The sequence below is a fragment of the Etheostoma spectabile genome, chromosome 16, assembly GCF_008692095.1.
Source record: "Etheostoma spectabile isolate EspeVRDwgs_2016 chromosome 16, UIUC_Espe_1.0, whole genome shotgun sequence".
Taxonomy (NCBI): Eukaryota; Metazoa; Chordata; class Actinopteri; order Perciformes; family Percidae; genus Etheostoma; species Etheostoma spectabile.
This window is the reverse complement of record NC_045748.1, coordinates 23566506-23592247: the sequence shown is the minus strand read 5'-3', so window position 1 is coordinate 23592247 and position 25742 is coordinate 23566506. Positions and strand designations below refer to the sequence as shown.

Here is a 25742-nt window from a genome sequence, read left to right as displayed (position 1 = left end):
TTCCAGCTTATTTCGAAGGCCCATTTTTTTGTGATGAAAAAAATGAAAACGGGTCAAATTCGACCCGAGGACAACATGAGGGTTGCGTGACACCGTAATGAGGCACCAAAATCCGCGTGGATATTTTGTCCGGTAGATAACGGGCATAAAGCATACAACTTCAACATAAGAGGAATGTAGCACAAAATGGATGTGAAAGCGGTTATAAATAGCCTATGTGACAATGAAATTTGTTTTGGTTAAAATCAACAACTAATCGTGATAATCAATTGTGATCGCAATACTGATCAAAATAATTGTGATTATCATTTTGGCCATAATCGTGCAGCCCTAGAGGAAATACACCGGCAGGAGGGAGCAGCAAGGTAGACCAAGGCAGTTTCCCTTGGTAAACAGGGACAGTGGACATGTTGGGGGAGTGTGGAGACAAGGAAGATCAGCTGGAAGGGGGTTGTGGAGCATGGATGCGAAGCGTATCAGCTTCATCATCAGGGATACACACGATGTTCTTCCAACACCTAGCAATCTCCATCAGTGGTTGGGTGAAGATCCAGGATCCGGCCTCTGCTCCAGGCCAGGTTCTCTCAAGCACATACTGACCAGGCCACCCTGGAAAACAAAATGACTGCTTCCAAGTCAGTACCCAATCCACTGCAGGTCAACTTTGTCTGGGGGCAAAGGTAGCCAGGTGCAGGCCCACTTCTCTGGATCATGGTCAGGTTCAAGGGGCCTGTGACTGGAAGATGCTAGTGGATGTTGGTCAGCGGCTCATTTTTCCTCCAGAGATTGCAATCGCCACAATTAGGCCTGACACAGTTCTCTGGTCCCCCTCTCTGAAGAAGGTCTTCATCATCAACTCACTGTAGCCTGGGAGGACTCAGTGGACGAGGCATACGAGCGAAAACAGCTACGCTTTGCTAAGTTAGCTGCTGAAGCACAAGATTGCAGATGGAAAACTGCAGCCTGTCCAGTGAAAGTGGGGTGCAGGGGGGTTTGTGGCAGTGTCTACCACCAGACTGCTTAGAGACCTGGGAATCAGAGGCCAGAGCAGTGGCTGAGGCAGCTGAGAGAAGTCTCTTGCTGGGCTCCGGCTTGATTGGGTGATACACTGCGTGGACTTGATCACCCCCGTAAGGACTTCCTCATCCAAGGATTTCTTAGTTATAATGGCCCAAACATCCAATGAAGCCTGACGCATAGGTGTCCCTTGGCTCACCAATCAATGGAGGATCCCCACCTGAAAACTCCACTGTGACAACGTCACTGCCAAGATTAGATTAGATTAGATTAGATGATACTTTATTCATCCCACAGCGGGGAAATTCTCTGGTTACAGCAGCATTCTCTACAATGAAAGCAAAACAAACACACAAGAAAAACAGGCAAAATATAGACAATGTGCAGAAGGTAGACTGAAGTAAAGTGGTGTCACATAAAGGTATTGTAAATTAAAGTAAAGTGAAGTTGCCATAGTACAAGAAAACAACATTGCAGTGTGACGTTAAAATTAAATTGAATATGTAATTAAAGTAATAATGCAAAAGCAAGGTAACCATAATGTAAGTTATATTCACCTGTGACCATAAATAATATTGAAAAAGTAAGTAAGTACTTGTTATGGAAAAATATAAATACAGATGAAGATATACATAGAGTATGTGGATTAAATGAAAAACAGGAACAGAACTACAACATTATCAGGTAGTGCAGGTGTTGAACGACCTGCGGTACCTCTCCTTCTTACACCGTGATCAAGTACATTCTCTTGGTACGCGCTTGCACATCTCGTCCTGTTTCCTGAAAACGTGACATCAAGACAGATTGTCTTTAGATGAGAGATGGTGTCAGACTTTGGTCTTTTCAATGAGTTTTCAGTCTTCTAGAGCAGGGGTTCCCAAAACTTTCAGCCCACGACCCCCAAAGTAACGGTGCAAGTGACTTGCGACCCCCCCACTAGAAACGTATATAAACATTGCGCGAGACTGCACACGCACTACAGGCGTATCCAAACACGAGCATACTGACAACACATAACACACAGAATAACACACCACTTTTATCTTGTGTTAAAATCATTGCTAACATATGCTATTTTTAAACGTTTTTAAATTTTTTATTTTATTTCTGGAAATCAACTTGCGACCCCCCCCTCTCTGGCTCGCGACCCCCCTGTGGGTCCGGACCCCCACTTTGGGAATCACTGTTCTAGAGTATGGTAGAAGAAGTAGTATGATGGAATGGAATGCAGTCATTAGCCAATACACCTGTGTTTGATAGTAAATATGTATGTATCAAAGGTTTAAAAAAAAAGATAAGAAGCATGCACCATGCTTTGATGTACATGCATTAATACATTTAATTCCTAATAGCCATACTGGAACAATATGGAGCTAACATTTTTCCTGAGGTATTTTTTTCAGATGAATTTTAAAAACTGAGACAGGAATATTTCCTCTCAGGTTATTATTGCTGTTTAGTAACACCACTTAAAAGTACGACGTTTGATTCATACCGTCATTCATTTTAATGCACTCTGCAAACATGTAAAAACATACAAGTCTTAACACTGGAGATATTACAAAAATGTGCTTACAAAATTGGAACCATGCAAATAACATAAGACAAAGAGTATAGTGAAAATCACTCTCCCAACAAACGGACACACACGCACACCAGGATAGAAATAAATACACATTAAAAAGAGAAGCATGTGTTGGCCATCAAAAAAAATATTCACCCAACACTTTTGCACATGATAAAAAAAACTTTCAAATGCAAAACGTCTTTTTGTTTTGGTCTCAGAATGCTTGGCTTCTTGCTCCTTCAAACTGAACAGAATATTCTGGACATTTTTAAGTGGTTTGATATAGATATCTAGCTAAAGTAAACTTGAAAAATATTTAGACTTTGCATTTTTTCCTCCGGCGATAGAAAGCAAGAGGAAAGGCGTAGGAAAATGTATTAATTATGGTGGTAGGGGTTTTTAGTCACTTATTTTTATAATTATAGTCAAATCTGTTCAGTATTAGTTTTAGTCCTGGACTCACAGTGGAACCAGTCTATCCCCAAGCCTCTTATCCAAAATAATCGTAACACAATTCAGAAGAAGAATATCCTTTTAGGTTGTAATGAAAGAAAAACAAACAAATGTGTCCTTTGAGCAGCTTATTAACACAATTAGAAGCATTGCATTGCCCCATACTGTTTGTTAAACGTAGAGCACAGAGCTTCCACATACACAACCCTCAGCAATATTAAAGAGAACAATTCAATAGTGTATTCTGATTACAATGATCAAGTAAGATTTGATGCCATCTTCGGTAGCAGAATAAAACAAGACAGGGAAAATGGTTATAAATGCCCCATCCAATTTCTAAGGAGTGCCTAAAAAGGTTATTTTACAATGATACATTAGAGAAATACTTTGGTTGTCCTGGAAATTGTATACGTTGCCGTTTTGGACATGGATGTGAAGGCTCATATTTAAAAAAAAATCCTGAACTTTGTACAAGATGAGAGTATACTGAGTGAGTTACAACTACCTCTTCAGCAACAATTTGGTTACATCCTTGTTCATATATAAGACGGAGAAGCATTTCATTACCAATCAACATGCCTACATGTGTGTATGCATTCAATGATTCAATAAACCAAAGTATCATCAACATATTTTAAACAGCTGTCTGAGATGACTTGTTGTCCGTTTCCCCACTGATTAAAAGGGATACGATTTTTAATCCAGCTCTGTGTCATGCTGGTGTGGGGAACTATGTGTGGCTTCCCTTCATGGGGTCAGTGCAGCCGAGATCCCCTGGATGATCTCAGCAGACCTGGGCCGCTCTGAGCTCTGTGCCACGGAAGGAAGCCAAACACCGTTCATCTGCACACACTCGCAACACTGCCATGACACAGAGCTGGATTTGAATCAGCAAAGTATCTCCTTAACCTTATTAACATGTTCCAAACTTGTGACTGGACATATGTTTGCAGATATGCATTTACATTCGTAGTATAATCTAGACTTAATCAAGCCATGAGCAGTCCGCCACATAGATCACATGGTATGTGAACAAAACGAGATCCAATAATACAAGGGATGGGAATCAAAACACTGGCAAGCCGTGCTGGTGTTCCCACTGAACATTATAGCGCTTAACTAAAGGTTAACATGCACCATTAACCCTGGAGTAGTTAAGCTATTAACTCCAAGTTAACGAGGCTTTTGATTTCCTTATAAAAAACAACCAGGTGTAGCCCAGCTTCCAGTGGGAAACAGGAGTTTAAAACCACTGCAACGTTATTCAGGCATGCTACTTCAGTTTGCTTGTCAATCCACTGGTAATCTTTTGCTATATAAGCTAACAGATGAAAAAAGGGAAAGCGTAGAGTGGGGGTGTCATCCTAATCCTTATTTTATGAGGCTTTTTTTTTTGCACTTAACATGTCCGCTTATGTCCTTTTCATGTTCTTTGTTCTATCAAATGCTGCTGGCTAAAAAGCAAAATAAAGAGCTGCAGACAATCAATTACTCGATTAAATGTCAACTATTTTATTAATTGCCAACTATTTTGATAATTGATTTATTGGTTAGTCATTTCTTATGTAAAACGAGTAAATAAATTCTCTGATTCCAGCTTCTTAAATGCAAATATTTTCTAGTTTCTTCCGTACTCTTTGTCAGTGAACTGAACATCTTTAGTATCTTGGGCTCTGGGAAACACCGATTGACATTTTTCACAATTTTCTGACATTTCTAAATAAGCAATAAGAGAGTTGACCACATTTTCCTCCAACATTTTCTAGTCCCCATACACACATGCTGCTTCAGTCTGCTGCCGTGGGCTAAATTTCGGTTGATTTTTCTTACTGATACCCAATTTTCAGAGGCTAGCTGTTTTGTAGATAACAAAACGTAATCAAATTAATACTATGGTATCAAATCTGAACATAGGTTAGCTTTAAATATACAAGCAATTACGAAATTTTAAAATCCATTTCTACTAGTGGGTCCTTTGAAGGTGTTTTATAACACACAACATTCTATATGAAAAAATAATGTTCAATGTGGTTGCTAAGTGTTTAGCCTATGTTTGGGCCATTTCCATTTGCCAGTGATCAAATATTGGACTCAACACAATGCATTAAATGGACATTTTGTGGTTTTGACACAATTGTTGGACTCTAAAATATGAATTTATATGTTACTCACTGAAATGTATCCTTAGCATGGGGGATTGAAAACAGCCAGGCATAAACAGTTGGTATTGACTGTCTGGTCAGAATAGTAATCTGTTCTACTTCTTTAATTCTTTTACCACATATCTCCAATGTAAATCAAAGTTTTAGGCACAGTTAGTCAGCTGCTTGTATTTAGACATATTTTAACAATTTAAAATGTTGGCATCTTTTGGTATAGTAACATAGTAAACATAGTTTAACTAAAAAGTACAATTGAAGTATCTGTACCAAAACTCAGTTGTGTATTTGGTACCCAGTCCAAAATGATTTGTTTGTCCCCCAGCCAAAGGGCTAGGGAATGTTCAAATTTTACCAGCCACTCAATAGATTACCATTGGTTTTTAGGCTGGTGAGAGAAGCAGATCTACCAGCCACGTGCATATTTCACTAGGATTTGGCTAGATGACGATGCTAATTTTGGACCCTGTTGGTACAACATTGTATTTCATTAATATTTGCTACATTTCAAACAATAATGATCTTAATTACTGTAGGCTAGCCATGTATTATATGAACTTAGTGTACCCTCTATGGTCAATCACACTAAATGATTCCCCACTGCCTTGGTATAAAGTATTGTACTGAAGGTACTATAGAGATACTTAAGCCCAGCGAATAATGTTCAGTGTGAAAAGCAACAATCTCCTCAGATGGTTCGTTTAAATGGTACTTTGTTCTGTCAAAGTACTATGACTTTGCAAGGGAATCCCATTACATTTCCAATGGGACAAAAGGCAGTTTGTTGAGACATAATGTTAATAATAAAATATTCAATAGGCCAGGCCCATCACTTCTGATTTATTTCATCCAAACAGAAAACATACCCAGAAATACTGTCTCCTGTTTTCACATAACTAAGAACAAACATGCGCTTTTGCTCGACCCAGTTAACATTTGCTCCGTCTGAATCCTTGGCTCTGTTGTGAAACATTTCTGGTATGTTTTCATGATAAACTAAGATCTGTAGTGTAGGACCTATGTGGCTCCCGCTCCCTCAGATGTTCAGTGCAATCATCCTTATCTGAACACAACAAGTCTCCATGGGAGACATGGCTGTGAGAGGAGGAGGACCATGTACCAAGGTAGCTTTTTCCCCATTGTGCATCAAAAAGCAAGTGGCATCTTCTCTTCAAGAAATGAATAGTTTCAACATGTCCTCAAAAGGTTTCACAGCAGACCCCCACTGAGCAATCGTCAGACATCGAGTAAAATGCGGTATGCTGGGTTTTTCTGTCCAAGCTCTCCATCGATCAAGTCCTTCCACGGGACATGTTTGACGTGACACTGTTTTGTACTGTTTGAACTCTCACCTACCACATCTGAGCAGAAAAGGCAGGAGGGAAAAAAAGTGAACAGGTTAGGAGTTGTCCTGCAGATCTTTGGCCTTGATCAGGATGGTGTGGACATCTGAGATGGGGTAATCCTGAAGAAACAAAAATCGGGAGTCAGTTCCAGTAAGAACATCGTCTGCACTGCGTGTCTACCTATGACGCTTTTTGGATTTTTATGTCTCACGGTTTATTATAAAAAAGCCTTACCTGCAGTGATCTCATGTTGACTGTGAAGTCTCCTGCCAGTATGTTATCTCGGATGAGTCTGTGAACAGGAGAAGACGACAGACTGATGATTTACATAAAAGAGTCAGAGGTATCCAGTGTGCGATTTTTTCGAGAGTGGGATTTCCTCTCTTTCTGGTCTATATATCGCTGCCTCTGCTGACCTATTTTTTTTTATCCCCCTCAAAGTATCCAATGCTACTTCAACAATATACCATATTTTATATACCTTAAATATTAATAAAAAGTATTTTAAACCAAGTAAAGCGCTGGAACGTGAACACAGTGCCATAGAACTTCTTCTTCCTGCTTCTCTCGCACCCTCTATATGCCACCTCAAAAAATTCCTTCATGTGTCCACATGAACTGTGTGTTGTCTTGCATTATGATATGTTGTTATGTCTTGTACTTTATCTTGCTACAATGCTGATTGATTCTGTTTCTGATGCATCTGAAGTGAAGTGTGCGCATGCGCTGAAAAGTGCGAGCTGCCTGTTGCAGTGCTCCGTCTGTCTTCTTACTACTGGTGCTACTGTGATACAGAGTTTCCCTTCGGGGATCAATAAAGTATTTCTGATTCTGATTCTGAGAACGATAAAATCCGAGTGGCAGAGCTGGTTGTATTGAGCCGCTACAGAGCTCCGGGACGCCGGCTACCAGCGGCCGTTGTTAAGCCGCCAACAGGTGACTGTGAGCCGGCTACAGGCACCGCCGGGTTCAAGGGCCCTGGTGATGGAGTTTAGCCTAGAGAAAATGAGCGCCATGCGGTGATGACAGTTAAAGCATGAACTCCGGTCCCCGGGTCCATGTTGACACCACGTTGTGCTATTTAACATTGAGGTTATTTCCGATTGGATATTGAAGTTCATGAATAAGTGTCTTGGCATGGCTGGCCGAGTGGCTCTATATCCATGGCTGTCCTTTACTTTTTAATATGGAATATCTACAGTATCGTCCTAAATCCGTTTGTTTTGTACTTTGTATTATAGCTGCTGCAAAAAGAGGAAACTATGCGATAGGCTATAACGTTTTTGAATACTGGGATAACGATATCATTTGCGTTAAGCAGCAGTTGGCTATTTGATTTCGTCTGACAAAGAAACTTTTGGTTTTTTGTGGTGTGTTGCAGCCTTTCACGATGTGTTTGGTACGCCAGTTGATATTTCGACAACGCACTAAAAAACAAAAACAAAACAATAAATAACACAATATATTGTGCAGCCCTAACTTCTACTATAATTCATTTTGGTCTGAAAGGGTTTTATGTTGAAGTGTTAACTTTGTGTTAGTACCCTACCTTTATTTAGTCTGTGGCTCCATCTTGCACCTGGCCCGACGCCAGTGTCTTGGCTATTTTAAAACCAACGCAGTTGTTATTTTCCCCTCCATCACCCACGTCGTTTAAATAGCAAATGCACCTGCGCCCATCTGGGCTTACAGAAAGGTGCGTTCAGGAGAATTATGGGCGTATTACTATCTTGAGGCAGCGGGAAGTGATTGTGCCATTGACCAACAAAAACCTGGTGTAAAGTCAAGGATGCATCATTTCATTGGTATTTTTACAGTGCTTTTGTAAAATGCGCCTAGGTTTAGGCACTATGCTTGTCTCCACACACCACACACACACACACACACACACACACACACCACACACCACCACACCCACACACACACACACACACCCACACAACCCCCACACACACACACACACACACACACACACACACACACCCACACACCACACACACACACAACACACACACACACACACACAAATCAGCCATCATATGGTACAAACGCGCCTGGCTTTTCAAGGAAATGAAAGACTGATTGATGATCCGATTGTTAGATTGCCTGTTACACCCAAAACACACACCTATGAAATCAGTACAACCCTGTTGGACCATGCACCCGGTGCACGGAGCCTTTATTCCGCCGTCAAACTAGCAAAAGTGGATTTGGACCCTAAACGCAGCTTCATGCCGTGCGCTTAGATCGTTAAAATAGGGCCTGTGATCTTTTTTGTTTTATTCTTTTTGTACATATTCTCTTAGTGTCCGCACTAGGAAAGCATTTCTTGACTGTGTCTGAACAATCCCATAATAGAGCTCAACGGTGACCGCTCTGGTTCCGCAAGTGGTTTCCCCCATTCAATTGTTTCGTTGACGTTTCGAAAATTGCTTAGATGAAGAGTTTTAAGTCTGGAACCAAGCCAACCAGCTACGTGATGAATAGTGAGCCTGAAACATTTAGTTTGGGGCAAAAAAAATTATGAAAATAACAAAAAGGGAAAGGTCCAAAAACCGTGTCCAGAAACTATCATAGACTTCAATGGCAGAATCTTGCTCTAGCTGTGGTTTTGGGAAACGTTTCTATGGTAACAGCGAGTTAGACCAATCAGAGACGCTGCTGTTACGCTTTGGATTGCGGGTACTGTCGTTTTTCTCCAAAACTGCCGTTTCACGACCACGTAACTCGTGGTCAGGCTTAGACAATATGGCTGATAATCTAAATCCTCATGGAGAAAATCAATGGGATTTTTAATCTATGGAATAAGCGGACACAAAAATAAACAATTATTAATCCCATCTTATTGAAAGGGGGATTTAACTCACGTTTTGTTGTGCGTGATCAAAAAAACATTGCCCCTCTGCTATTTTCACAGAATGCCCCTTGGAGGTTATCAGTGCTTTCAAGATTCAAGAATTTTTTTTTATTTGCCATTTGTGTTTGCACACATAGGAACTCTTGTGCGGTTGTTACTCAGAGAGTCAAGTCGAGTTTAAAAAGACGCACAAAGCATTTACATTATAAATAAATAAAATTGCACAAAACCATTAAAAAGTACAAATAAAAATAAATAAATTTGCATTCCTAAATTGCAAAAAGCATAATTGCATATTGCCCTTGGCCCCTAAAGACAGCCCCTTATAAGATAGTGAAGTGCACAGTTATTATTAAATAAATAAATAAGATGCACAGGTGTATTGCACAGATATGTTATGTTACACAGGCCCTAAGCAGAATAGTTCATTTTGTTTTGGCCAAAAAAAATAGGAGTACAGGAAGAATAATGTGAAACGCTCACATGAGCATGGCGCAGCAGACCAGGATGAGGAAGTGGAATCTGTCCTGGTCCGAAAACAGCGTGTCCCAGATGCGGATGACGTCAGGCAGGAGGAACTCCTGAGACAGCAACAATGTCAGCCAGCGGAATGTGAAATACTGCGGTTTGATGTTCTGCTCTTCCTGTCAGGACAGAAAAAAGGAGGGGGAAACAGAGGACGGCGTCATATCATTGTTCTTTTAAAAACAGACTTGGACAAAAAGGGCTATAGCTATGGGTTATAGATTTGTTAGATTGGAATGTAAACTGTGAACTATAAAAGATTAAGAAATGTAAATATTACTTGAACTACGAAGCCTTTTCTAAAGAAAAAATAAATACTTCACCCCACTTTGATAATCACTGCTTGAACAGGCTCAGACTGTCTCGTCCTCCATCTCCTCTCTCTCACTAATTTTGCTTTATGTGTGTTATGGCAAAGTCAGTAATAGTTCAAATGCATCGATAAAATAAAGAAAATCGCCAATAAAATAAGTGTGATGCAACTGTTTTGATGATTAAATCATTTAAGCCATGTATCAGGCAGAGAGGCTACCCCTTCTCTGGTCCCAGCCTCTCCTGTGTGACGACTGGCTGTTTGCTTTGTCTTGTGCGATGGCAAAGTCGATATTTTGGGGTTCTGTACAGTTGGTTGGACAAACCGAGCAATTTTAAAGACGTCATCCCATTAGGCTCTGTGAACTTGTGATGGGCATTTTTCTAGCGGTTATTTTCATTGTCGATTATTTTATCGATTAAAAGATTAGTTGTTTGGTCAACAAAAATGTAAGGAACAAACGCTGTGAAGAAGTAGAGATGCACCCATTACAATTTTTAGGCGGATTCCGATTTTTCATTGAGTCTGACCTGCTGATACTGATTTTAGCAGATTCTTTTTTCATTTTCTAACCAATTCACAACACACACACACACACACACACACACACACACACACACACACACACACACACACACACACACACACACACACACACACACACACACACACACACACACACACACACACACACACACACACACACACACACACACACACACAAATATTTATTTTCTATCTTTTCTTTAATAGAAAATTTTACATCTTGCATAGAACACTTTTTGAATAGATAATCGATCACTATAAACTAGAATCATATAAATTACTCCTGGTGTGGGAAGTGCAACGTTATGGAAGAACCATTTAAACAGAAAATTTGATATATTTAGCAAAGTAAACTTCTGTATGAAAACAGGGGAAACAGGTAATGGCAATAATATATAAATAAATAAAAATAAATATAGGCAGTATGATGATCTTTCTCAACAAACACACACACACGCCTGTTTGAACGCCAACATTAATGTTACCTGAAAACAGCGTGTAGTTCCTTTTTTTGGCAAGTTTGCTTTCTTTGTCATTGTGCATAAGTATGAACAGTGCCGTTGCAGTCAACAGGCTAACGTTAACCAACGGTACCCTGTGTGGGACCTGAAACCGATGATTAACGTCACTGCTCATTTTACACACAGTTTTAGCAGCAAAACTAAACGCAGAGGGACGATTACTACGTTTTAATGTTGGTTTTGAGCAGTATGCATCCCCAATGACCTGGAAAGCGTTTTAAACAGTAACGTTAAAACAACGTGTCGGAGGAACCTGCATCTCTCTCTTTTTTTTTTTTAATACAGCGTCTCCTACAGTAGCCAGCGGGGCTTCAGAGGCACTCGCTTACGTTAGCTTTTTGTCTTATCTGGGGTCTGATAAACAGTATATTCATCAAAGTCAGTGTGCCCAAAGCCATTTTCCGATAAACTGTAGCTGTCATAATTCACAGGACCCACGTGAGTGCAATTTTCATGTTCCAGTTTTTCAGCCTCAGAGGGGACAGAGAGAGAGAGAGAGAGAGAGAGAGAGAGAGAGAGAGAGAGAGAGAGAGAGAGAGAGAGAGAGAGAGAGAGAGAGAGAGAGAGAGAGAGAGAGAGACTGTTTGACTGAGATCAGTAGACAGCTGTACAGAGCTGTGTATAATAAAGACATAAAGACTTGATGACATTTCATAAACAGCTGATTGAGTGGCAGTGTGCTACTGCTACATACATATAGCGGAAACCCTGAATGTGCATGTGCGGCGCCGATGTTACGCGATGTAAATCGTACATCGCCCGGGTCAATTTGACCGACATAAAAACGGATAGGTCACCAGTCATGGCCGATGACGTGAAAATCAGACAATTCCCGGCCACCGGCGCATCTCTAGAAAAAGTGTTTCTCAAAAACACAAGATGTCCTGAAAGGTCTTGTGTGATCCACATCTCAAAGATATTCAGCTTACTGTCAGACAAGGAGCAAAGAGTGAGAATGAGGCCTTGACCATACCAGCTTTAAATAGAGCTCCAGGTCTTTGTCTTTGAGCATGGAGTACACGCTCTCCATCTTGTACGTGATGCCGCACTGAGAGTCATCCAGGCTCTTGATGAAGTTGTCTCTGTTCTCCGACATCAGGTTGGTGAAACAGAAGAATGTATCCGCTTCAGCGTGCTCTGAACAACGAAGCAGACAGCAGTTAAAAAAGACAATGTTGTACACCAGGGCTGGGCGATGTGGAGAAAATCAAATATCACAATATTTTTACCAATACCTCGACGATAACACCACAACAATATTGTAGTGTTGACTACTGGTGCTTTCACAAAGTATTTAAACAATGATACTTTTGATAAATAATCACCAGTAACGTGGATATAATGACTAAGTGAGTAAAAGCAAATAACAGAACGGTTACAACAGCCGGGTAGGTTCAGAAAGTGACATCACTTTACTGCAATGCAGCCTTTAAAACCAGGAAAAGACAACACTTATGCCCTATTACAATATCCAAAATCTAAGATGATATCTAGTCTCATATCACGATATCAATATATTGCCCAGCTCTATTGTACGTACATGTCGTTGTTGGTGCAGGACAAAAAAAGTGAGTGTCAAAAAGGTGAAGACCACACATCGGCTTAATGATCCGGAAAAATACTTCAATAGTGTAAATAGGGCGCACAACGTTCCCACAACCTGGCCTTCCTCTGGAGTATTTGATTGTAGAGACCCATGACCCTCAGCTGTTTTCATCACATCACGTGATCAGCGGTCATGTGATGTGCGAAAAATACACATACATTAAAATACTATTCAGTATTATATATTATTATTATTATTATTAGTACACACTAATACTATTAAGATTGGGCAATTAGGAAAAAGATTTGGCGATGAACATCTCAGCTGATCTTTGGGACTGTATGTTGCATAGGGTACACTCGTCCTCTATCTGTGCCAGGCATGGGCTTCTACAATTCAAGGTTCTTCACCGTTTACATATTTCCAAAGAAAAATGAGCTAAGTTCTATCCAGATAGTGATCCAATGTGTAATCGCTGCAAAGTAGAAATTGGCTCACTTATTCATACTTTTTGGACATGCCCTACTCTGAACAACTATTGGACGGCTATATTCAAGACACAATCGGCTTTGATTGCACTCTTTGGGGTGATACCTCCAGGCATTTCTATTGTTAAACGCTATTCAAATGCTGTTGCTTTTGCCTCTTTACTCGCGCGACGTTTAATACTTGTGAACTGGAAAAGAGAAACTCCGCCTACTCATGATCAGTGGATTGCTGACCTTATGAGGTTTCTATACATGGGAAAATGAGAAGTACACTAATTGGCTCATTGACTAAATTTGACAAATTTGCAGCCATTCTTGAAATATATGGAAGCTTTCAAAATGAGTACCATGCCATAGTTAGGTACGCCGGCCATGACTCTCATGTAATTATGTGACTGCCGTTACTCTAGTTATATATATTATATATATATATATATATATATATATTATATATATTATATTTTTTTCTTCGTGTGTTCTGTCTGTCTGTATAGTTATTGTCTTGTCTATTGGGGTTCTGATAAAATGTACAGCCAAAATACATACTGTATTTATCAATGTCATATGCTGTCAAAAAGTATAAATAAAAATAAAAAAATAATACAAAAAAAAAAAGATTGGGCAATTAAGAAGAGTAAGAGTCACACTCACTTGTAATCGGGCAATAGAGACATAAGAAATGAGCGCACAGACCACAAATAGTAGAAAAAGTGGCTGCCTCAACTGCTGGTTTGACATGGTCTTTTACGCCAGATTGTAACTATTTTTACACTTAAGTTCTCTGTAGTGCAGCAGTGAGACCAAATGCTCTATCTGAATAGTATTTCATAGCATGTACTGTATATTCTTTGCATACCACATGACCTCTGATCATAAAATGTGATGAAAACAGATCATGGGTCCCCGCAGTCAAATACAGTGGAGGAGGGCCAAATTGTGGGCAGAATCGCTAGCAGTGTTCGAAACCGCTCCTTCATTCACGCACTCGCTATTCCCTATGTAGTGTTTATTAAACAATGAACTATGGAGGTGATCCAAACCAGATTTTGGACACTCACTGAAAACACATCCTTAGAAACACTTCTAATACGTCCCTGACACAAACCAAGCATGCTGGAGGAAAGTAAAAGGTTGTACATATGTTGTGAAGTTATTTAAAAACCAAAATCTGCTCATTTTTACTTTTTGCGGTGACTTTTGCTTCTTTGCATTGTGGTATACGGTAATAAAATGTAGGGTGTACATCATATGCACACTCAAATTAGCAGTGGATTGTGGGTATTTTATAGTCTATAGAGTATATAGTGAATGTAATTAACTGCGGAGAATTCAAACACCACAACAAAATAGCAAGCGCACACGCAGCTGTTGTGTGCCTTATTTGGAGCATTAAGCTGTTGTGCGGACTTCACCTTCTTCTAATGTTTATTCCCAACACGTATAAAACCCTAATGTTGATGTATTCACTTCAAATGTTACCAACCTTTCCACTGGTTGTTGGGGTCCGTAGCAAAGGTGTAGTAAATTGGCCCAACAATCTCATTCATGCCCTGTACGTAGGCAATCCCGGGGTTGAGTTTGGCATAGATGAAGAGGATTCGCTCCACCACCTCCCAGTGGGCTTCACTCCCATTGGGCAGCACTTCATATTCGTTAGATGGATACAAGTTAAATGCCTTTCCCGGGGAGCTGACCTGGGAGAGTAGATTCAGTTTATCAAAAAAAGTGCTATTGTTCACATAGTGTTAGTTTTAAACAAAAACATTTATATAGGACAACGAAGATGTTATGTATTGCACATACAATGTTTGTTTTTAACAAAGATATTTATATAGGAAAACAAAGATGAGATGTTAAACTAAAAGAGTACAAGGCGAGTGATGATCACTGTCCCGGGGTCCAAGTAGCAGTAACCAGGTAATTAACTTTCTTAGGAGATCGAGTTAAAGCAATTTTGCAAAAAATAACAGCTTCAAAATCATGTGGATGTTACTCTAACTTGTAATAAGGAGAATGGCAGCTCATTACCTAGGGCCCTTGGCTTGGAAACAGAGAGTTGCTAGTTCAAGCCCCGGTGCTGACCAAGTACTGAAGTTGGACTGGGAGCTGGAGAGGTGCAAGTTCACTGCCAAGATGCCCTTGAGCAAGGCACCAAAACCCTAACCAGCCCCCTCACTCTGACATGTCTCTCATATCAGTGCAGGTATAAGGTCCTGTTTGTGCGTGTGTGTATTTCAGGCCTGTGTCTTATATGTAACAACAGGGTGTAAAATGCCATTTTATTTAAATTGGTATCTCTTCTCCTTCCTTGCTGGTAAAGTAAGGCTAACTGTAGCTGCCCTGAGCTAGTTTGCCGTGCTGCCAGGGTTGGGAGCTCGAAGTGTGTTTACACAGCTAGCACAGGAGTTTTGGAGGAGATTTTGGTTCTCAGTTAAGTTTGCTAGAAGTGATGTAATCTAACGTTTTACATGGAGCGAGCACTCCGCTGGACACTTTTTAAAAAATAGCCTTTTAATTGCTACATAGCTTTTAAGGAAATAACCAGAGTGACAGGCTAACCAGCTTTAAAAAGGGACATCATGAAAAGGGATCATAAAAGGCATATTATGCACGCACACAGACACACACACGCTTACATTGGTGACTCCACTGCGGTTGCGGTTTACAGTTTGTGCTTTCAGGGTGGTTTGTTCGACTCGTCGACGCAGCGTCTCATAATCGTTCTGAGGGTCCAAGATAAGCTGGCAAGGGTAATCTGTAGGACGCTGGAAGAACGCCATGTCTGGGTACAGCCGCCTGCAAACATGCAAACAAAGCTGACGTGTCATTTTTAAACACAATGACAGGCTGTGGTCTTTTTCTTTTTACATACATTCACATACTATCAAGTACAAACTAATAGATCCAGAATAGTACTTCCAAAGTCATACCTTACATCCTTGTCAATTTGTAGTAAAATTTCATTATCTTTGAAATAGTTATTCCACCTGCTGTCCGGGTTTGGATTTAGAGGCTGAAAAAAAATCAAATGAAATACAAAAAATTACTACCCCAGTTAGAAGACTTCTTACACTAATGGTGTATAGTAATGATGTCCTCCCTGTGATTAAAAGACATACTGGAAAGGTGCACATATGTATGTATGTATGTATGTGTGCGTGTGTGCGTGTGTAGAGAATTTTGCGTCAGTGTGAAATATATTTTGACTTTGTCATTATGGGTGGATGAATGGGCAAAAATGGCAACTATATCCATTTAAAATTCAATTTCAACACAAAGTGTGCAAAAAGTAAAGGTGTCTAAATAGTTTTTGAAACCCCTGTTACTTACAGTTTACAGCCATATTTTTCTTTAGGAGAGCTTTGTGTTTTTTTCCTATTCGGCCTGACATTGGCCCGGGCAGTGTGAGAGCGTGGGCCTGAAAGCGTGTGTCTCATGCCAAAAACCCTAAATCTAAACAATATTGAAGCACACAGTTGGTCTAGAAACTGCTGCAGAAGAGATGATCCAAATATATACATATAACAACGGCATTTTATTGTAACTCGTGCATTTAGTCCAACCGAAAGTGGACACAGGAAGTGGAAGCAGACAAGGGTTTCTACAACACTGGGTGTCTGCATATGCGGACATGTTAACACGTGCAGACTGCATGCACAGCATCACAATCGCCTTGGGCGGTGCTGAGCTCCGGGCGCAGCGACGGTGGCTCTGCAAAATAGACTCGGGAGGGATCTTATTTTGGTGGAACATGTGCACCATCGCTGCGTATTGTTCACGCAATACAGTAATGTGAGCTAAGGCTGCGCAATTTAATGCAATTTCATTCAAATTGCAATGTGTGTGTCAAACTTCAAATCGTATCCTACTGACTAAAGAAAACATCTTTGACGGTGACGATGATTAGTCAAAGTGAGAGAAACAAAAGTGTCTCCTCTGTGCTTTCTGACTATGGTGGAAAATAAGTAGCAATTAACTCTCCCCTTCATTTCATGTTGTTTATGGAGAAGGAGAAGCAGGTAATGTCGGGGAAATGAAATGCTACGATGTGTAGTTACATTTTTATAATAATAACAATGTATACTTTTGACACGTGCACGTCCGCCTACGGCGTAGGGTGCGGCATAGGGTCGTGTCTCCCCGTACTTACGTATGCAGCCACGGCCTGGATTTTACTCTTAAGGATAAATCAAGCTTTAGAGTGCGTTTTTAAGGCTTTTCTAATAAGCATAGTCCTGCCAGCCATTAGGATGAAAATCACTGAGATGCACTCTACTTCAAAATCAGGCTGCACTTAAAACAACAAGGGAGGCTTGACTCACATGGTCCTCCATAGTCACATCTTCTCTGAAAAGGCCCAAGTTGGCTTTGGCAATACCAGGCTGGATGATCATTTCTTTTAGGAACTGGGAGTACACCTCCCTATGAGAGACATGGAACAAAATGGAAAAAAATGGTAAAAACTTCAAATGTACTACAAACGTTGTTTTGAAGTATCCACTAAAGACGGTCAGTCAGTCCAGAAAATTGCGAAAACTTTGAACGTGTCCCCAAGAGCAGTCGCAAAAACCATCAAGCGCTACAACAAAACTGGCTCACATGAGGACCACCCCAGGAAAGGAAGACCAAGAGACACCTCTGCTGCTGAGGATGAGTTCATCTGACTCACCGGCCTCAGAAATCACAAGTTAACAGCAGCTCAGATTAGAGAGCAGATGAACACCACACAGAGTTCTAGCAGCAGACACATCTCTAGAAAAACTGTTAAGAGGAGACTGAATCAGGCCTTCACGGTCAAATAGGAAGCGCGCTGGCCAATCAGAGCAGACTGGGCCTTTCGGGAGGAGGGATTAAAGAGACAGGTGCAGCAGCCATGGGCAGTGTGAGAAAAACACAAAATGCAATATAATCCTGAAAATACAGTCCAAAAATTGCCCTTTAATGTAATATCCGTAGCAACAGGTGTAAATAGGGGCACGGTTGCGCGACTGAAGTTAAAAATGGATTGAACTTTTAGACGAGGAACGAGAAGTGAATTCTCTGTATGCGTGAAAACAGCTTTATCTTACAAATCCGTTTCGTTTTTGTTGAATACATAGAATAATAATATAATTTAGTCATTCTTTCAGAACAAATACAACGCTAGGGAAAAAAACTCAACCCAATTTATATTTCCACAAAATTGGCATGAACAATCATATTGGTATACATGGGCCATGTGTATGTGTGTGTGCGTGCATGTGTTAAGACAAAATCAAGTAAAAACTTGTTCTAAACAATTTCTTTGTTAATCTGATTTTTTTTTTTTTGTGGAAATAAAGGGGGATTTGTTTTTGCCCATATTGGTCTAACATAACGATACACGTAAAGATGTCATCTGGGGTTTCTGGGCAAATTTCTGACATTTTATATACTGAACAAACACTTTGTAAATTGAAAATATGAATCAAAAGATGAATTGATAATGAAAGTAATAATTAATTGCTGCCAAAATTGACCAAAAAAAAGAAAAATCGAAATATTTACTAAAATGTACTGTCATGTTTTTTTTCTCTGCTGCCAAATCTGAAAACAATGGTGAAAACAGAACTGGGACTTGTGCTGGGTCTGACATACACAAGGAAAATGGAGGAAACTATAGTAAAGGTTGTTTCTTCAAGTGAGAGACAACATAGTCAAATCTACACGTTCTCCTTACCTCTGCTTTTTGAGGAAAGACTCCCATAACGTCTGGTCGAGGGGCAGATAATTAAGAAGGATCTAAAAAGAGAGTGATACTGTAACAACAATAACATGACTCAGGATTGCAGATCAATACCTTTCAGCCCATATGGTCATTTCTATATTTTGCCAAGAGACTTTTTGTTGAGTAAAGTTGCAAATTACAGCCATGCCCAAATCTTTTCATAACCATCTTTAACCCTGCTGGACCCACCAGCAAGGCCATCATTACCAACTCATGTAATAGATAAAGTTTACAGGTCTGAAAAGTGCCTTAAACTTGCGTTCTATCTAATTTCCAGCAGCGGCTAGAAGTCTATATGAAAATTAACCTAATTCAGTAAACTATTTCATAATGAGTGTTTGGCCTCAGTCGCTAGTTTCAAGTCTTCTTTAATACAGCACGATGTACAGTACATTTGTAAATTATGGTCCCATTCATTTTAAAACAGGCAATAAAGCAGGGAATGCTGTAGGGGCGTGGCTACACACCAACCTGTCAATCAAGACAGAGGCTTGATTTTTTTACAATAAAATAGCCATGAACTTCTTTTTGGGTGTTGTCCGTGTTTTCGTCTTAAAACTGACCCTCTCACTGTGTGTTTTCACTTCAGTAAAGTGGATTGGAACACTTTGTTTGTCTAAAAATTTGCTGTTTAAATATGTTACAGAAATCGACTTAAATGCTTTACGGAGAGGTATACAATTAAGAAGTTGTTCATAAAAATTCTCACAGGAAAGTTGGTTCCACACCGACCGACAGTAACTCGCCGCCTCAGCATTTCAGGGAGGAGAAGGTGGCTGAGAGGAAGCGGTTTTTAACATGAGTGTAGTAGAATGGAGCAGTTGCTCTGCTGCACAAAGTTCACTGGGCTGAACTTCTGGCAGTAACCACCGGGCGGCAATAACCCTATTTGAAAAAGCTTGCATTTTTTGGAAAATGCTTTTTGCTTCTTCTTTTTTTCCAGATAGGCGGGCGGTTTTGTGTGGCGGTGTAAAATACGGCAGTTTGGATTTTTTTTAACTTCTTTCATTTCTGTCTTAGTACAGCTCCATGATAACAGCATTTACAGGAGTTCAACCCCTTTTTTCTGATGTTCAGGTTCCCCTGATATCAATTCTGACAGCAGGCCCTAAAGCCAGGCACTGGTCCTGTCCACCTGGTAATAAAATCTGATCTGAGTCATAAGCTCACAAGTAGACTTCCCCACTATATATATGCAAATCAACACATCATAACCATTTGCATATAAACTACTCTCACATAAATCAAGTGACAAAGCACTGCTTGCAGTCTGTGTGCCGACATAAAAGGTTTTTAAAGGCTCAGCGTTTTCAGCTCTCAGACTGCTAAGCTACCTGACTACAGGAAACATTAGCTCAGACTGCTAGCTACCTGACTACAGGAGACATTAGCTCAGACTGCTAAGCTACCTGACTACAGGAGACATTAGCTCAGACTGCTAGCTACCTGACTACAGAGACATTAGCTCAGACTGCTAAGCTACCTGACTACAGGAGACATTAGCTCAGACTGCTAAGCTACCTGACTACAGGAGACATTACTCAGACTGCAAGCTACCTGACTACAGGAGACATTAGCTCAGACTGCTAAGCTACCTGACTACAGGAGACATTAGCTCGACTGCTAAGCTCCTGACTACAGGAGACATTAGCTTAAGACTGCTAAGCTACCTGACTACAGGAGACAATTGCTCAGACTGCTAAGACTACCTGACTACAGGAGACATTAGCTCAGACTGCTAGCTACCTGACTACAGGAAGGGGAAAAAAAAAAAAAAATTGAGATCAGCTGCTAAGCTACCTGACTACAGGAGACATTAGCTCAGACTGCTAAGCTACCTGACGTTTTTGGCATCTCATGGTCAAATTTGCGAGCGATATTTTAAATGCGTCATTTCATAGAACACTCTTTTTTTGCAAAGCCAATCTACCGCTCCGTAAACCACTGTCTGATCATGAGCCAGTCAGAGTTGTTCCCTGCACCGTGCAGCTTAGTTTCTAGATGGAGACAGTCCCAGAGGACAGGGTAATGTGAGGAAAATTCAACAGATAGCCGTTGGTTATACGTCGGTCTCAAGGTTTACCAGTTTACCAGTAAACGCAACATTTTGTCCCGTCTGTGAAAAACACAGAAGAAGTTATGAATGCAATTAACTTCATGCCAATTGGTCTTGTCAGATATCCATGCATTTTAGCGTATGGATTTTTAGAATGACATAATTACTTAAAAAAATGATGAACCATAAGTTTAATAGGTGTTAATGGGGCCCCTGGTAGTTGGGGGCCCAGGGAAATTGCCTATCTTTGCTTAATGGTAAAATCCACCTCTGACTGTGCAAATGACAATTAAACTTTGAAATTTAAATATAAAGTAGAAGTTTGGGGGTGTTGATTACCCTAATGATTAAGCATCATATGCCATGTACAAAAGTTTACTAAAACAACACAGGGGCAGGGCAACTTACTTTCCAGCAAAGCGCTCGTATGCCTCCTTCAAATGGGATTCCTGAGTTGAATAAAGAAAAGGATGGTCAAATAATGAACAATAAAATATATACACAAAAAAACATCAAGGTGTGAAAATTACCATTGAAGCACAGCTCCCTCAGTGTCTTCAAGTTGATGGTTTCTTCACTCAAGGTTTCTTTGAATTCTTGTATTCTGAAATTAGAAAAACATGAGTTTAGGATCAATTTATTTTCTGAATTACTGCTCAGTGAAAAAATACCTCTTATACTATTTATGAACATAATGGTAACTCAACTGTTAACACATGGGTTAAATGAAAAGATGCTTTCTGTGTCATGATGTCCTAAATCTTTAGTTACGGGTTAGTATAAAAGAACAGTTTGACATTTTGGGGAAATATACTTGTTAATTTTCTTGCAGAGGATTAGATGAAAGGATCAATACCTCGCTCATGTCTGTGTGATAAGTATGAAGCCAATGCCAGGAGTTGATTAGTTTAGCTTAGCACAAAGACCAGTGTTCATCCTAGGTTTGTGTAAGTCTTAAGTGCACATATTTGGCAGGGGGTTTAGGAGTCCTCCCTCAAGAAAATGGTATTTTTTTCAATAAAACAAACAAATTGGACATCATTTGACCATTATTATTACCACATCTGTGTCTAAAACATTGAAAACGCTAGAGGCGATAAATGAATACCCTTTAAAAAATTTAAATTCAAAACTTGCTTAAAGCTATGGTGTGTAGTTTCTGTTCCCCCATGAGGAAGTCTAAGTAATGACAAGAAAACGTCCGGCGCATCTATATTACACAAGCCTAAAAAAACATGACAAACTCTTATGAAGGGATCATTATCTTCACCCGAGTTTCTGAGTGGAAAGGTCACTGGACGACCCAATCTTCCATACATAGTCTTACTGAGAAATACATAGAGAGTTGTGTGGAGCTGATATTCTTAATCAGCTTTCTATCAACTCACACACAATTTTAAATATTAACATATAACATTATATGTTTAATTATCCTAGGCTATTTATTTCAGATAATGTGTTGAGCTGTATGTACAACATACAACTTCAACATAAGAAGAATGTAGCACAATGTGGATGTGAAAGCAGTTATAAATAGCCTATAAATAAAAGCCTATTATAAAATGGGTTTTGGTTAAAATCAACAAATAATCGTGATAATTAATCGGAATCTCAAGTTTGATCAAAATAATCGGGATTATCACTTTGGCCATAATCGTGCAGCCTGACCTCCCAGTATCTACTCCAGCACCTAGCACGGCCCCTCCTCTCCCCATCTCTCCTGACCTCCCGACCCCTCGTCCACACTGCCTCCTCTCCCAGTTTGACCCAATCACCCCTCCTGAAATCTCTAAACTCATCAGTTCCATTGCTCATCACTTTCAAACCCACTACCTGCTTCCTTAACCCCCCTCTCTACTCCCCTCCTGAAGTCCTGCCTCCCTGTCATATGCCCTTACCTCACTAACCTCTTCAACTCCTTACTGTCCCCTCTGCCTTCAAAACTATTGCTGTCACCCCAATCCTAAATAAACCTGGTCTGGATCTCTCCTCTCTCAACAACTGTCGCCCAATATCCAACTTCCCCTTTCTGTCTAAAACCCTGAATCTTGGGGCGGCCTCTAGCTCACCCAGTAAGAGTGTTCGCCCCATGTTGGCTTAGTCCTGCAGCGGCCTGGGTACGTGCCTAACCTGCGGCCCTTTTCTGCGTGTCATCCTCATGGTCCCTCAGATCCACCTCAGCTGGTCTCCTCTCCATCCCCAAAATCCAACCTCGGTAGTTTTGGGTACATTGCCTTCTCTAGGGCAGCTCCCAGGCTCTGGAACTCCCCCCCATAGATCTGTATTATATGTAGATTATCATATGTAATAGATATGTAATAAATCTGAGTCCCTCATCCCCCCTTCCCTCTTCATCTGTGCCTGAATCTTGTTCTGTTTTGTTTTCTACTTTGCCCTGTGAAGCAACTTGGGATCCCTTTTGATTCAATTTATTATCATTATAATAATTATTATTACCCAGTATTTAAGATTATATTTTAATGACCATATGCTAAAAAAATATTTCTTTTGGGTGGCATTTGATCAATAAATGAGGTTGTCCATAAACCTGTTTTTAAAAGTATACTGTTTGACGTCTGTGGGGCCTTGCTAACTGCTACAGTGTATAGAAATGTTCCTATTAAGAAACTTCAATCGATCATAGACCAATGCGTTTTAACAATGAGGCATAGTATGGCTAATTTGCCATTAGCTTATTCAACGTCAGGACGACAATTTAACTGGAAATAACTCAAATGTTTTCACCTTCGACCTTACACTGTCAGCAAATACAGCGTTAACTAGCTGGATGATAGGTAATTTTTAGCCAATTGGGTTAAAGGAAATATGGTGTCAGCTGATGTGCTAACAGGGAGCTAGCATAACGTTAGCCACTTAAAAAAGAAGTCGCGGTGTTAGCTAGTTAACTTGTAAAGGCTTGCTGTTTTTTACATTAAATGTAAAGTTATTCAAGCAACGAACTGAATGTTTTTGCATTAAAGCCTAAACTTCGCGTATGTTGTATTTGCTGAGCTGCTGTTGCTGCTAGCTTAACGCTGAAGTTAATACCAATATGCGGTTAGGGTGCTAGCTGCTAAAATAAATAATGTAGCTAACATTAGCACTGATTTTTGACTGTCCGCGTGACCTGCATCCCATGCAAAAACAAAGATGTAAATGTGTCCCACCTGTTTCTGTACGCAGTAGTCATATCTGGGCAGGCGACGGTGTAGCTATTCCTTTAACTGTTACCAAAAAGGAATGAATTATTTGCCAGAGGGAAGTCCTCCTATCACTTCCGTCTTCACAACAGCACGGTGGGCAGGCACCCGCTGTTTGGATCCAGAGTCAGCTAGCTAGCGTGCCAGTGAGTGGGCTCGTGTTAGGATTCTTCCTTTACTAAAACACCTTGTTCCTAATCCCTACACCCAGATACCATTCATTAACGTAGGTTTTACGTCAAGTATTTCTATATGTGCCAGACAAAATCCAATTGTAGGTGCGTTAATTGCCACAGCTGCTACATTGCTGCTTATTGCATTGCCTTTTACTGTGTGTTGTCTGTAGAAAGCAATACTATATGTTCCTGCAGTAAATTACAAGAAGCTGCATTTTCAGGAAAGTGACACGAGGTTACCTCCTGACAGCAACCTCTAGAGGGCATAAAGGCTTTGAGTATTGAAATGAGCATATTATGCAAAGAAATAAAGCATAAATGTATGATGAAAAGACGAAGGAAGGAATACCGGTAAATTACTCTGGATGTATGCACTGGTTGCCTCTGAGGCTTTGCATTCTTACTTGATTGGTCTTAATTTAGTTTTTTAAAGTGGAGAAAAACAACAAATTAAATGTTTCTGCACTGTAGATACACATAATCCAATTGATTCTCATTGGCATATTATGTTAATCTAAAACTATATTTTAAACTTGTATTTTGACCCTCTTAAACCATAAAGAAGGTGCTGACTGCTGCTGCTAAACATATACAGAACACTGCTTGTAGAGTAAGTTGAGCCTCTCTTGGCTTGGTAGTACACAACTGCCAATTAAATGACTTTAAATATTAAATCAAATCAATAAATATATGATATTTGTAACTACAAACTACAGTTGTGGACAGGGCCTTGGCAAAAAATTCCGGGCCCTGTAGAAAGGCATTTTCTATGGGCCCCTCTGCACATGAGGGCCCTGGATACAGAAGGTTAACACAATAGTATGACATTAATCCCCTTTTCCAAAAAATTTAATCTGGATCAAATTGATCCAGATTTGGAAATCCCATGTTTTGCCATTCAAGATCAACTGATGCATCTTATGTTTATGACAGTTTTTTAAACAAGCATTGGATTGGATCACTGTGTTCCAAATATCATATTTCAGGATAACCAAATCCTGTTTACCAGAGCCTTAACGCTACAATATGTAACATTTCTGCCTTTAAATGTCTAAAAACGACCATACCTATGTTATATATTTTCATGAGTTGTGTTCAGGGTTCAGGTTTCTTTATTGGTACCCGTGGGTAAACTAGGTTTACAGTCTAAGAGGCAGAACATCCTTAAAACTTTGTAGACCACCACATAACATGGAACACACCAAACATTAAATCATGTAATAGAG

The 25742-nt window shown here is 40.1% G+C and overlaps 1 protein-coding gene and 2 long non-coding RNA genes across 4 annotated transcripts in view; 2 read left to right on the top strand and 1 right to left on the bottom strand.

Annotated features, from left to right (window-relative positions):
- Positions 1-2500: 2500 nt before the first annotated feature.
- tbc1d13 (TBC1 domain family, member 13) lies at positions 2501-24542 on the bottom strand. Of its 2 annotated transcripts, XR_004335573.1 has the most exons (13): positions 24308-24542; positions 21671-21744; positions 21549-21589; positions 19037-19098; positions 17661-17760; positions 16269-16351; positions 15975-16134; positions 14822-15032; positions 12278-12441; positions 9883-10043; positions 6777-6834; positions 4297-6661; positions 2501-4230 (listed from the first exon to the last, which is right to left on the bottom strand). XR_004335573.1 is itself a non-coding variant. In XM_032539263.1 (12 exons), the coding sequence occupies exons 1-12, from the start codon at positions 24328-24330 to the stop codon at positions 6596-6598; spliced, it is 1203 nt and encodes a 400-aa protein (XP_032395154.1). In that variant the 5' UTR covers positions 24331-24542; the 3' UTR covers positions 2501-6595. The 2 variants fall into 2 exon arrangements, 1 of the variants encoding a protein (XP_032395154.1); XM_032539263.1 differs by having other exon boundaries at positions 2501-6661.
- On the top strand, positions 10948-22103 carry LOC116704069 (uncharacterized). Its single transcript, XR_004335575.1, has 4 exons — positions 10948-11078; positions 15045-15049; positions 16808-16813; positions 22093-22103. It is a non-coding gene; the product is annotated as an uncharacterized LOC116704069 (long non-coding RNA).
- Positions 24543-25615: 1073 nt separating the features above from the next.
- Positions 25616-25742, top strand: part of LOC116704070 (uncharacterized) — a 5982-nt gene continuing 5855 nt past the window's right edge. Inside the window, exon 1 of the long non-coding RNA XR_004335576.1 lies at positions 25616-25733. This is a non-coding gene — a long non-coding RNA (uncharacterized LOC116704070). The remainder of the gene's footprint in view (positions 25734-25742) is intronic.

Coding starts and splice junctions, on each gene's coding strand:
- tbc1d13 (XM_032539263.1), bottom strand. CDS start 24,330: ATGACTACTGCGTACAGAAACAG. Junction 19,099..21,548: donor TACGAGCGCTTTGCTGGAAA/GTAAGTTGCCCT, acceptor CTCTCTTTTTAG/ATCCTTCTTAATTATCTGCC. Junction 12,442..14,821: donor CCCCAACAACCAGTGGAAAG/GTTGGTAACATT, acceptor TTCGTTGTTCAG/AGCACGCTGAAGCGGATACA.